General features: G+C 33.7%; 1 protein-coding gene and 1 pseudogene across 2 annotated transcripts; one reads left to right on the top strand and one right to left on the bottom strand.

The window, feature by feature from the left end:
- The first annotated feature begins 5537 nt into the window (after positions 1-5537).
- On the top strand, positions 5538-6263 carry LOC143574582 (uncharacterized). The gene is made up of 4 exons (XM_077059170.1): positions 5538-5606; positions 5695-5877; positions 5975-6094; positions 6180-6263. The coding sequence occupies exons 1-4, from the start codon at positions 5538-5540 to the stop codon at positions 6261-6263; spliced, it is 456 nt and encodes a 151-aa protein (XP_076915285.1).
- A 39-nt stretch (positions 6264-6302) lies between these two features.
- LOC143574586 (rhodanese-like domain-containing protein 14, chloroplastic) lies at positions 6303-8088 on the bottom strand (annotated as a pseudogene). Its single transcript, XR_013142623.1, has 7 exons — positions 7686-8088; positions 7551-7597; positions 7393-7485; positions 7183-7321; positions 6999-7101; positions 6812-6913; positions 6303-6576 (listed from the first exon to the last, which is right to left on the bottom strand). The product of XR_013142623.1 is annotated as a rhodanese-like domain-containing protein 14, chloroplastic (transcript).
- Between the last annotated feature and the right edge of the window lie 4903 nt (positions 8089-12991).

The raw sequence follows: 12991 nt of genomic DNA, 5'->3' as shown, positions 1-12991 counted from the left end.
GCCGAGCTTTGGCTCATTTAAGGTACTACATATGCTCGAGCCGAGCTTAGGCTCATATAAGGTTTTTCTCAAAATATATAAAATAAATTATAAAACCAATTAAAAACATATATAGTTTAATTAATAAATAATAAACGAGCTGAGCTCCATTTCATATATACTTTGTCTTGTGGTACTAAACCCTAAGTTTTAGGATCAATTAATTATCTGTAGATTTGCAATCAAGAATAACATAATAATAATAATATCAATGAAATAGTTCAAAATTCAGTTACTGATAAACCGAGAGAGAGAGAGGGTTAGTTTATTGTGAACCGAACACAATCCATGAGTTTTTGAAGAAGAACTTGAGAATATGCAAGTTCAAGTTCGTGGCAAGTCTAAATGAGAGAGAAACTACAAATAGAGTTGCCAAGGAAAGCATGAACCACGAATCAGGAGATTGCAGTGACTTAAGTTAAGCATTTCGATGGTTACTTGGAGCCTCTAAGCCGGTTGGAAGTCTAAGGACATCAATGGAAAAATTAATTACCTAATTCAACGGTTTCCACTTACATGTATGTGTGTCTAAAAATATACATAACTAACGTCAAGGAAGTGAGACAACATATGTTATAGTAATCACAAACGCTTTAAATGAGCACAAGGCTAAGTGAAAGAGAGCATTTCAACCACTTGGAGTGTTAGAAAATAGCTTGTATCCATCCTAAATGAGATTCCTTTTATGGGCAAAGGTACTTTTGGTGTTGGAACGTCATCAAAAAAACAATAACATTCGAGTCAGAAAACTTTTCAAATAACATGGAAGGTTTCACAAGTCATGTGATGACCGTCGTTTGAGTCATGCAAAAACCTAATTAACCTAAGTAGCTAAGGTAAGTCAAGTATCGTATCCACCAGGAGTATACGGTCAATGTAACGTGCAATCAATTCTTAGAATTATGAAGTAGCTAACAAGAGTGCTGATCACACTAGCAAAGAGTTGATTTAATAATAAGCAAACAGATTAAGCAAAGCTCAATCAATAAACAATACAAATCACACCAAGGTTTAAAGTATGTAATAAAACAGTATTCTCATGTTCATTTAACAGATTAATTGTCAAAGATCAAATCATATTGATTAACGAGTTAAACCTTAGCCATCAACAATCGCTAGCACACGACACTGGTTACCAATGTGACTCAATTAAGGGCAATTGTATGTTTCATCACATTTAAGCTAATCAAGCAACCCTGTAAGCAATTATCATAGCAATGGCAAACTAATCATTCTGATCGAAATAAAACTAAACCGAATAAATGCACAATAATGCCAAACATCAATACTCATAGATTAATCATAACAATTACAAATCATTCATTCTTAACACATGAGAAAAACTGTAAAATACAATACTCTACATACCGGGTATGATTCGAGGAGATTAGCGGTTCATGGCCATCATATGTGTAACATTCGTTACTTTCAAACCTGAAAATCCGACCACTTTTAAATTTTCGGTTTTAATTTGTAAATAATTGTATAAATATAAATATATATTTCAAGTTTCGTCTCATGTATTTTTATTATGTTCGTTAACCGACTTGATTTGATGTTTCGAGGTATTCATATCATTCGTATACTACATATATAATTATCGTTCATTTGTTTAATAACAATTACGACGTTTAATCACTATTCGTTCGTTTTCTATTTCGTGTGGTTCAATAACGAAACTCCAAGTTCAAACCTGCATACTTAAACGAGACCCGAACTATCCGGGTATAATACGAAAATAATCCACTTGGTAACTTTTATCACCTTTATATGATATCTAAAAGTATAAGGTTTTAATGGTAATTATAGTTTTATTATGTTTTAATATAAAATGAAAGTCAAGGGGATGATTATGTAAATTATTTAAAAATAATAATATTATTAGTATATACCCAGCCCCCTTCCTCTTCCCTAACCCGTTTTTTCGGCAGCCATGCCCGGCGGCCGGAACTTTCGCCGAAGAAAACCCAAAAGACGTTTTTAATCACCAATCAATTCGTTAACCCGTCCTAAATGTTATCTCCACTAACGTTAAGCAATAATATACGATTTATTTCATCATTTAACAACCCATTAACTCGTATTAATCACTAACTCCTCGGATTATACTTAAAATCTTAATAACTCGCATTTAACGTCATACGCTCCAATTGATCTTATAAATAGACTTCTAATCTTCACCTAGACTTGCCCCTAACATCAAACTAATCTAACCTACCCGCTGTAATCGCGTTTTGCCCGCCCAAGTCCGATTCCGGCCAACCGGTGGCTCACCTTCAATCAATAACATTTTCAGGTAATTTAAATATGATTTGTGATTGTTTCAAGCCGTAAATCAATATCCCTACACTAATTTGATCAAATATGGAACGGATTAACATATTAGAAAACTAGGGTTTTGAATGAAGAAGATGATCTTGTATGCGTTTATATATATATTTGTTTCCATCCTTTTAACAACAAACAAACCTAGTCTAACTAGTTAGTTCATGAAATTGTCAATAAGGGGTCCCGGGTTTCGAACCCGGGTCAGAGAATTTTCTTGTTTTTATTTTTTAAAACCTTTTATTATAAAGATATCTTATTATATATCTTATTATATATACGGATCAAATTAAATTATTAAAAACTATATTAAATCAATAAAAATTATTTTAAGTTTAGTAAAAATTATTTTTAATCTCTTTTCAACTAAAAACCCGACTTTCGTTTCCGTTAAGTTTCGTTAAAAACCCGATTAAAATATATTAATAACCACTATTTTCGTGAAACTCGTTAAATATAAATAGTTATATTTTTGTTCGTCAAACTTTAAAATTCATTAACATATTTGCTTTCAAAATAAAATACACCAATAACATCCAAGATTCTGTAACGATATAATATTCAAACTTACGTATTAACCTCCTAATTAAAATAATATTAGCTTTAATAATTCGTTAAAATTCCATTAAAATATAATAATATTATAAAATCAAACTTCATAAAATAATAATAAAATATACACTTCTAATTTCCAACAAACCGATTTATTTACTTCTATAAGTTAAGTTAATATTTTCTTTTTTACTTTTAATTCTAGTTCGTGAAGTTCAATGGCTTCGGTTTCTTTTACGCGTTTTCAGTTTTATTTCAAGTTTGACTTCAACTTCAAGGTGAGTTTCTCACACCTCATATTTACTCTTTTACTACCTTTAGGAGTAGCATATATATCTTATCCAAATTACAATTTCGATTATTCATTATTTACAAACTACAATTCGTTACATGGACTTGTGTGTTTATTTGCTTACTTGCTCAAAGATTACGTGCATGGATTACTTCAAGATAGTATGATCATACGCCCCCCTTTGCGCTCAAGACATTTGTTGTTATGAGTGGAAAAGGGCCTCATTATCCGAGTATGTTGGTGCACAATCCCACCTTTCAAGGACCTTACTTGCGCTTATCAGAGTACGCTAGTGCACAATCCCAGCTGGAAAGGACATTACTTGCTCATTTACACTTGTTCATGGAATTGTATGATTTTTATGTACTTATATAAAAACTTGTGTGAACTCACCAGCTATTCATTTAGTTGACTTTATATATATATATATATATATATATATATATATATATATATATATATATATATATATATATATATATATATGCTACATGTACAATTATTAGATGATGAAATGGAGAAGACACTAGAACTTAGGTTATATTAATAAATGGACAACTTGTTAATTGTTCTTGTATTTTTCTTGTATTTCTTGTTACAAACTTGTGTACTTGATGTTTAAATTAATTAATGATAATATTGTCACTTAATAGTGTCACATGTGTTTTGAGCAATCTGTACATCACACTCGGGCGTATTCCGCTTTAGCCGGGGTGTTACAATATGATCTTCAATTCTTGATTTGGGATGATGTAACATGGATTTTGTAATAATTAGAGGTGTTATGGAGCTCCCAAAATGGCCAAAGTACGTCCCAAAAATGGTTCGAATGAAGTGCCTTATGATCTAGGGTTTTATGGCTTATATAGCAGTTGGGCCCGTGCTTTAAAACTGAATTTCATGACCCAACGTAAGCAACTCTGACCCCTGGCGTAGCTTACTCTGGGTGGAAATCCCTTACTCTAAAATCTGACTACCTTACTATGAATCTGAGTGTCTTACTCTAAGTTAATTTGGCATTCGAAGTAGGCTACTTTGACCCGAGAGTAGCTTGCTCTTGGAGATGAATTTCAACGAATTTGTTTCTTTGTGTTTCCAACACTTGTGTAACGGCTCCGATCTTCCCTAGACTTCAAATCATGCTCGTAAATGCCTTCAAATAGTATCTTTAACTCTCACCGACCTACAAATCAAAAGCATACTTGAAGTACTGAAATTCTAAATAAAAACCAAGTAAAACTACTAAAATAAAACCTAAAAATACATGATTTACATCCGACCATCATCATGTTCTCGACATGAACATGGATTAACCATCTGAGGAAGCGCCATGTCTTTATTTTATGTGATTGCAAGACATGAAACTTATTTAGTCGTGACGTAAATGATTAGTGAACGTGCTCGTTACGGCTAGTTTAAGGACACGTGGTAAGTTTTAATTGGTTCTACAAACTACTCGTCGCGACTAGTGTGTAATACTTACTTATGGAATTTGTTACAAATGACACCTAAAACTTGAAATTTCTTTTCATAAATGTTTATTTTTGGAATTTTCCCGATTTATTTACATAAATGCTTATTTTTGGAATTTTCCCATATGTGAGTTAGCAAGTGATAGTTTTGTCTTTCCTAATGTGATGTACTGGTAGGGAATTTGAGTTTCTTAACTGAGACTCAAGTTCAATTCTCATTTACAACATTTTGTGGGACATGGTGGCTCAATAAAGGAAGACTGGCATCTTTCAGTTCAATCCTGAGGGCATCCGGGTTTTACCATCAGTGAGCCTTCGGACGAGGGAGTTGAAGATAACTTGGGGACGGTTAAGGGTATGTTTGTGGCCGTTAAAAAAAGAAAAAGAAAAAAGGAAAAAGCAAGTGAGAGATAGTTTTGCAACCAATCAAAAGTTATGAAAATTTTATAGAAAATCCCCAGCGTTAGTTTGAACCTTGAAGATGAGAATGGCGTTAAAATCTCTTGTTGTAGGCTTCCGTACCTCCATTACACGCCACTGTCTCCCAATCACCTCCTCAACATCTTCTCGATTACCTTTCTCTACTGCTTCCGCTTCAGCGTTAAAGCGTGTGGGCACTCACAACGGCACCTTCCACTGCGGCTAGTTTAAGGACACTTGATGTTGGAGGACTATATGATATGATCCGACCACCCACCGGTTTGATCATCACCAGAAAGGATTTTATCAAACTCTTGGGAATGGGTTTCTCACTAAATTACTTGTTTTTCATCTTCATCACCAACCGATATTAACTGCACAGCTAATAACAGACTTAATTTATGTAGCATTATGGAGTTGAGATAATTGCAAAAACAATGAAGCTGGATGAAGAGCATCCTGATGTACACAGACTGTTTTTAGCTGTTTACAAGAATTTCATAGAGGTCATTTGAAAACTTTTAAGGATACCTACCTCTTTGTCACTAAATTCTTCTGTAATTTGTTACAAAATTTGACTGTGCATTGTTCCAGGCGGTTGATGCTATTGACAATGGAATCAATCAGTATGAGACAGATCAGTCTCCCAAATATGTGAACACTACGACTCTGTCTTCAAGAATCTCTAGATTAAATTTGAACTGGTATGATGATGATCAATCACCTGAGAAAGAAGATCAAGCCTTTCAACATGCAATGACACTAGTCGGTAGTGATGTGAGTTTTAACTTTTAATAAGGAGTTTGTTCGCATCTTATTATTTTAAAACTGATATGTTGAAGTAATGAGTCTGTTTGCCACATTTATGCACCAGTGTATCCACTTTCATGCAAAATCATGGCTGCCAGCAAGAGCAGTTGTAATGGAATGTCTTGCAGCAAGAAAGAACATTGACCCGAGTGGAGAAATCATGTTATTGACTAGGTCTTGTCCTGTAAGTGACAACTGTTTATTGTTATTAAACTGTCATTTATGTTTCATGTTACAAAATCTCACTTCAATTTTTGTTTATTCAATAGTGGAAGCTTCATATATTTGAGCTTGAGGTGGAAATGAAGATTGATCCGGTCTTGAAATATGTTATTTATCAGGTGCTACTTTAAGTCACTAAAAGTTTGCAAAAGTTGTACGTTATAAGACTAATCTCTTTGGTTTTTTTTTTTTTTTTTTTTTTGTATATCCTGTGAAGGATGATAGGAATAATAGATGGCGAGTACAGGCGGTAGCAGTGTCAGCAGATAGTTTTGAAAGTAGAAAGGCTTTGTCATCTTATTGGAGGGGGTTGACAGACGATCATCTGTCTGACGTGGCAGGAATACCTGGTTGTGTTTTTGTTCATTCAAGTGGTTTTATTGGTGCAAACAAGACTTACGACGGTGCACTCGCGATGGCAAGAGCTTCTTTATTGACTTAAAGCTATAGTGTAATTATAACAAATATTATTAGGTGTAAACTTTGACTTAAACACTGTGGTAGTCAGCTAGACGTTTAATAGGATTCAGGCCACAGAAGCATTAGACACCCAATTGAAAGATGATAAGAATACCATGTAATAAATACTATGAAATCATAACTGTTAAATCGAAAGTTTTGAACTAAAGCTATGCCAAATCACAAGAAAGTTTCTATAAAAAAACTTTACTCTTCTGACTCTAATGGTAGGTCTTCTTTGAACCACTGATACAATCCTCCCTCCAAGTGGAAGACATTCTTGTAACCATTTAGAACTAGCAAGTAGGCAGCTATAAGAGACCTGCAACAAGCATTACTAAGTATTTAACTATTTATCTAATCCAATTATTTGTAGTCTTATAAAGTCTCTAGAAATTGTAAGCAACCTTGATTGTTGGCCTTCAGGAAGATTTTGTGTAGGTTTCATTGTACCTCCAGATGAGCAAGCCACTATAATCTTTGATGTTTTATCTAACTTTGATTCAACACCTGTTCAATTCATGTGAAGAAATAAATAACTTATCCTAAAATGAATTGAAGACTTAACTTGCTTCAGGTTTCATACCATACTTCGTAAAAATTCAGGATTTTCTTCTGTGCCAGCAAAGATCCCCAAAAAGGCAAATGCAACTCGTCTAGCAATATCCCATGCTGTCCATTACTTAATCAGCCTATATATTTGCACATTGATTGCACCCGGAGGATGAGCCTACGCATTCACAATTCATACATTGAGTTTATTACTTTTTAGTTATTTCATTTGGAGAAAATATAAGTAACCTCTTTAAACTCTGCTTCTGGTCTCACGTCAAGAATCACAAAGTTATTTTCTTGCTGAAGTCGTAACGCTTCTTTTACATCCACACTTCGGACCTGCAATTTGTATTATTTAATTTGTTTGTATTTTTAGAAGTTAATGAATTATGATGAAGGTTTACCTTTTTCTCAAGTAGGAGCTCTCTTTTTATCTTCCACTCTTCTTCAGCTGAACAATACAAATCCAAAATAATTGAGATTTGGGTATAATAATATTAACTACATAAACAAATAAAGAAAGAAAGAAAAGAAATTACCAGGTGATTTAGCAGGTTTGGTTTCTGCACTTTGGATTGTGAACCTTGTTCTCCTTGTGGATGGCTTAAGTGAAATGGTGCAGGTAGTGCTTTCAATTACAGAATTTGAATAAGATGCAAACTGAGGAGGATAAAGTTTTGATTGTAGAGATGAGTGTGGAGTGATTAAAGTGAGAGCAACCATTTTTTTCTAAATTATGATTTTGTTTAATCTTTTTTTTTTTTTTTAATTTTTATAATAATCAGCAATGGAGTTGCCATTAAAGATGAGAAGTGAGATTTTAAATGTAGTGACAAGAGGATAATTGTTGGTGGGGTATGGTTGAGCTCATGTGGATATTTTGGTTCCCCTCACAATCTGAGTTTGTGGTGATGGTGCATTTATTTAAGATCTTGTTTCATCCCCAGGCTAACCAATTGCCATCTCAACTGTTTTATCGAAAAAAATTTTAGGTGTATTGTTTTTATTAATTTCAAGTTCTCAACTATTATCTTGTGTTCTTTGTTGGTTTTAACTAACGAATTAGCTGATAACAAGTCCAAATTTTATTATATTTGTTCTCAACGATCCGCGACCTTTTATCATATTTTTTTCCAGGATACTCATTTTCATTCAAAACATCTTTGTAACCTTAGATCGGATCTTCATAATTTTTTTGTAGTAACCCCCCCCCCTCCAAAATTATTGAGGTCGTCGGAACCCTAGAACCATCGTCAAAATCGGCCGGTGGTGGTTGGTCAGTGGTGCAGTTGGTGTTTAGGTTAAGATTTCCAGCAAAAAATATGACTTTTCCTGGCAAAAGCTATTTTTTGACAGCATACAAGTAACGGCGTTAGGGCTCTATTATTCCCTAACCGTTGGAAACAAATACATTAAAAGATGGGATCGTCCGCAACAAACTTGTGAGTTGGGACCAATAGCGACCAAAAAATATAATAGTTGGGATTAATGAAAACCAATACACAATTTATTTGATAACCAATGAATAAAATCCAGTTTATCTTAATGGCAAAAGGTGACCCCATAGGTCAGCAATCACAGATAGCGCTTGTTAGCCAAGCTCGCCATATCTTGTTTTTGGAAAATCCTGCTGCCAAATGACTCACTGCTATAAAACCTAGATGAGATCGGATTGAACTTCAGATTTCTAGTCTAAATCTTCACTTCACCTAATGTAAAGTCTTTAAAATCAAACAACTCGATTTGAGTTTTATTTATCTCCAACCAATCGGATAATTGTAAACATAGGGTTAACTTGATGTGGGTCAACTTATTTAAGACGATCTATGTGTGTCGAAGGTGTTAGTGAATCGACTCAAAACGGTTATGAATAAGATTGTCTCAGAGCATCAGTCGGCTTTCTTATCCGGGAGATATATTCTTGATGGCCCTTTGGTGGCTAGTGAGGTTATTGCTTGGGCTAAAAAGAGGGAAAGAAGAATTTTTATGTTCAAGATTGACTTCGATAAAGCCTTTGATAATGTGAATTGGGAGTTCTTGTTGTCGGTTCTTTCTCAGATGGGTTTTCCTTCGGTCTGGTGCGATTGGATTAGTGGTATCTTGTTGGCGAGCAGATCGTCTGTTCTTGTTAATGGATCTCCTACTTTCGAATTTGGATGTCATAAAGGCATTCGTCAAGGTGACCCGCTATCGCCTTTTCTTTTTATTATTATGATGGAGGCTTTTTCAGGTATGTTGAAACAAGCCTGTGATATAGGTGCGTTTCATGGTATTACTCTTCCTAACGAAGGTCCTACTTTATCCCATCTCTTTTATGCGGATGATGCTATGATTATGGGAGAGTGGTCTTCTTTTAATTTTGATAACTTGAAACGTATTCTTCGCATATTTTACTTGTGTTCGGGGCTAAAGATTAATCTCCATAAATCAGTGTTATTTGGAGTAGGTGTAGAAGATGGTGAGATCGATATCCAAGCCGGTTTCATGGGTTGTAAGCCGGGTAGAATCCCGTTTACTTATCTTGGGATTATGGTTGGAGCTAACATGAATAGGGTGGTTAATTGGGAACCGGTTGTGTCCAAGTTCAAGAAGAGGCTTTCTAAATGGAAAGTTAATTCGTTATCTATTGCTGGTCGGTTAACCCTTATTAAATCGGTGCTGGATAGTCTTCCCACTTATTATTTTTCGCTTTTTAAGGCACCCAAGAAGGTTACCAATGATTTAGAAGCTTTGATGAGAAGGTTCTTATGGGGAGGTTCGGATGAAGTGAGGAAGATGTCTTGGGTGGCTTGGGAGGTAGTCACCAAACCTATAAAAGAAGGGGGTTTAGGTATCGCTCGTTTAGAGGTTAATAATCAAGCGCTGATTACTAAATGGCTTGGGAGATTTCTAAATGACCAGCACGCGATGTGGAGAAGAGTAGTGTTGTCTATTCACGGGACCTCGCGCTGTTGGGGGCTTGCTCCGGTTAATAATGGGGTTCCCGGGGTTTGGAAGAATTGTGTTATGTTCTGGAACAAATTTAAGGTTGATGGTGTGGGTTTTAATAGAGTGATCCGGGCCACAGTCGGGAATGGTCGCCAAGTTAGGTTTTGGACGGATTTGTGGTTGGGTTCGGCGCCGGTTATGGACAAGTATCCGTCCTTATATGCGGTAGAAAAACATAAAAATGTCTTGTTAGCTGATCGGTTGGTGGTCACTGGATCTTCTCGTCGCATTGTGTGGGATTGGCTTAGAGCTCCTTGCTCCCATCAGGAGGTGAGCGAGAAGCAGGAGTTGGAAGATCTCCTTCAAGGGGTGGTGATGGTTGACCGTGAAGATTCATGGTCTTGGGCGGTTGGTAGCTGCAAAGAGTTTGAGGTTTCGGCGATTAAAAGATGGATGGTGCGGTCCGTTGTGGACGCTGGGAGTTCCAGTTTCCAATGGAGCGATTGGGTCCCGAAAAATTGTAATATTTTTATGTGGAGGGCCGTTCAGGATAGCCTTCCAACCAAGCAGGCTTTAGCTAGACGTCATTTGTATTGTGATGATCATAGTTGCGCTTTATGTGAGAGTAATGAGGAATCGCTCGAGCACTTGTTAACCGGGTGTTCCATTTCTATGGACGTTTGGAATGCGATTGGTTCATGGTGCAACATCCCTAGACTATTTGTTTTTCATGTCAATGATTTGGTGGAAGTGCATAAGGTTTGTGGTGCGACGGGGAATAAAAGGTTGATTATTCATGGAATAGTCATCATTACTTGTTGGAGGATTTGGCGGGCTAGGAATGAAAAGATTTTTTCGGGCAAGAGCACTAACGTGGCAGAAATGGTTGCGGATATAAAATCAAAGGGTTTTCTTTGGTACAAAAATAGATCTAAGATAGGGGTGGTGGATTGGAAAAGTTGGTGTTTATTTGATGTAACGTGATTGTTGGTTTTGGTTTTTGGATTTCAGCGTCTTTCTCCGTCTTGGTGATAGTCGTTGGTTGTGTCTTTTTTTAATGAAAGTCAATTTTCAAAAAAAAAAAAAAAATAAATAAATAAATAAATTTAAGACGATCTATGTGGTGTTTATAACATCATAAGATTGTTTTATCAAAGAAATTATATTGTTATTTAATAATGCGGAGTATTATTCTATTATTGTATGCATTAAAACTTTATTATGCAAGTTTTGCAAATTCTACGTGATAAATTTAGTATAATGATGTATTATTTTGGATTAAAAAAACCTATATTGACTTTACTAAGTCAAACTACGTGCCGTGTTGTATATTGTGTACTACCGTCATTTTAATTCCATACCATATGAAAAGTTACTTTAGATCATCGAAGTTATGCACTATCAATTGTTCAATATACCAAGCACTTTAAAAGTGAATAGTCTAAAGAGCAAATTAAATTCTTCATGGGTAACAGAAAATGATAAATAAGCTTTTCTACATTCTTAAAGGTACATTGTTTTTAAACAATTTTAAATGAGCACATGGATACCTATTGAATATTAAAAAAAACTGTATGCTTACAATAATTAATCACCTTTTTTATTTAATGTAAAGTAGAGTTTTTTCTTAAAGTAGTGTTAGTGAAAAACGTATTTATCAAAATAGTGTTGATTTTAAAATATTTACTAAAGTAGTGTTTTAATTGCTTGTTGATTTCTCACTTTTGATCTTATTGGATTACATTAATTAATTAAATATTTATTGACTTGATTATCCTTATAACTATACTTATATTTTTCTAACCACTTCATTTATTTAATTAAAAAAGGTAATAAAAAAATATTATTTATAATACAACTTTTTTATCAATGAGTAACTTTTACTGATCATCAAAGAAAAAAATATCATTTATTTAATAATAATATTATATGTTCATATTTTTCTTATCACACATATGTAGTTTGAATAAAAAAAAAATAATGAATGTCTTATAATTACTAAATAATTAAAGTTAATAGTTAGAAATAAATTTATATTCTTTTAAAATGATAAGATTTATACGAATGTTCATAAACAACTACATTTAAGCTTAATAAAAGATGGTTCTAATATCTCTTTTCAGCTATATTTCACCATCGCATGTATACTTGGACATAAAACACATTTTTCTTTTAATTTTAAAGTGAAATATAAAAGATATAGTGTCATGAGCACGCACTACTAGCTAGTTAGGTTCATCATATTTGATGTGCACATTGTATCCTACATCATTGTAGTTAGAATATTTATCAAGAGATATTGTAATATACAAAGTATTTAATATATGAGGAAAGTGAATACGGTGTTGTTAGACGTGTAACTTTACACGAAAAAACAATCAAAACTACGTAGTTTTGATTCAAACCCCCTAATTTACTTTAAATTCTTTCCATTTTTATAAAAAAAAATACTTAATTTAGTAATCTTGAATATGAACAACATTTGAGTTTATTAAGCTGCATCGTATCCCCAAACTTTACCAAAAACATTACTTAAATTTTTATCCTTATAATCTTGCTCGTACTCAAGTGACTAGCCATTTCTTGGATATATAACTTAATTTCTTTTTTGAATTTTACTTAAAAGACAATTTTAAACATTACTTAAAATAACTGAAACATTACTTAAATTAATAATGATTTTTAATATTTCTACAAAGCTACCATATTATTACAAAGTAGGAAATTAAGTATACTAACAATTTTTTACTTATATAATATTATACATTTATTAAACAAGTTTAATGTATCTTGAATCTTGATTTAACGCGTGAAACAAATCATTCGATACAAATATTATTGATTCTAAAAATAATACTATTTTGTTCCAAGTTTAGTATTATGAATTTCATGATATAAATAATAATTTGATTTACTT

Source organism: Bidens hawaiensis, unplaced genomic scaffold (assembly GCF_021521415.1).
Source record: "Bidens hawaiensis isolate Kalapana, Puna unplaced genomic scaffold, B.hawaiensis_p1.1 tig00027059_1, whole genome shotgun sequence".
Classification (NCBI taxonomy): domain Eukaryota; kingdom Viridiplantae; phylum Streptophyta; class Magnoliopsida; order Asterales; family Asteraceae; genus Bidens; species Bidens hawaiensis.
This window is presented reverse-complemented; position numbering and strand designations above follow the sequence as displayed.

Coding starts and splice junctions, on each gene's coding strand:
- LOC143574582 (XM_077059170.1), top strand. CDS start 5,538: ATGAAGCTGGATGAAGAGCATCCTGATGTACACAGACTGTTTTTAGCT. Junction 5,878..5,974: donor TGACACTAGTCGGTAGTGAT/GTGAGTTTTAAC, acceptor TTTATGCACCAG/TGTATCCACTTTCATGCAAA. Junction 6,095..6,179: donor TATTGACTAGGTCTTGTCCT/GTAAGTGACAAC, acceptor TTTATTCAATAG/TGGAAGCTTCATATATTTGA.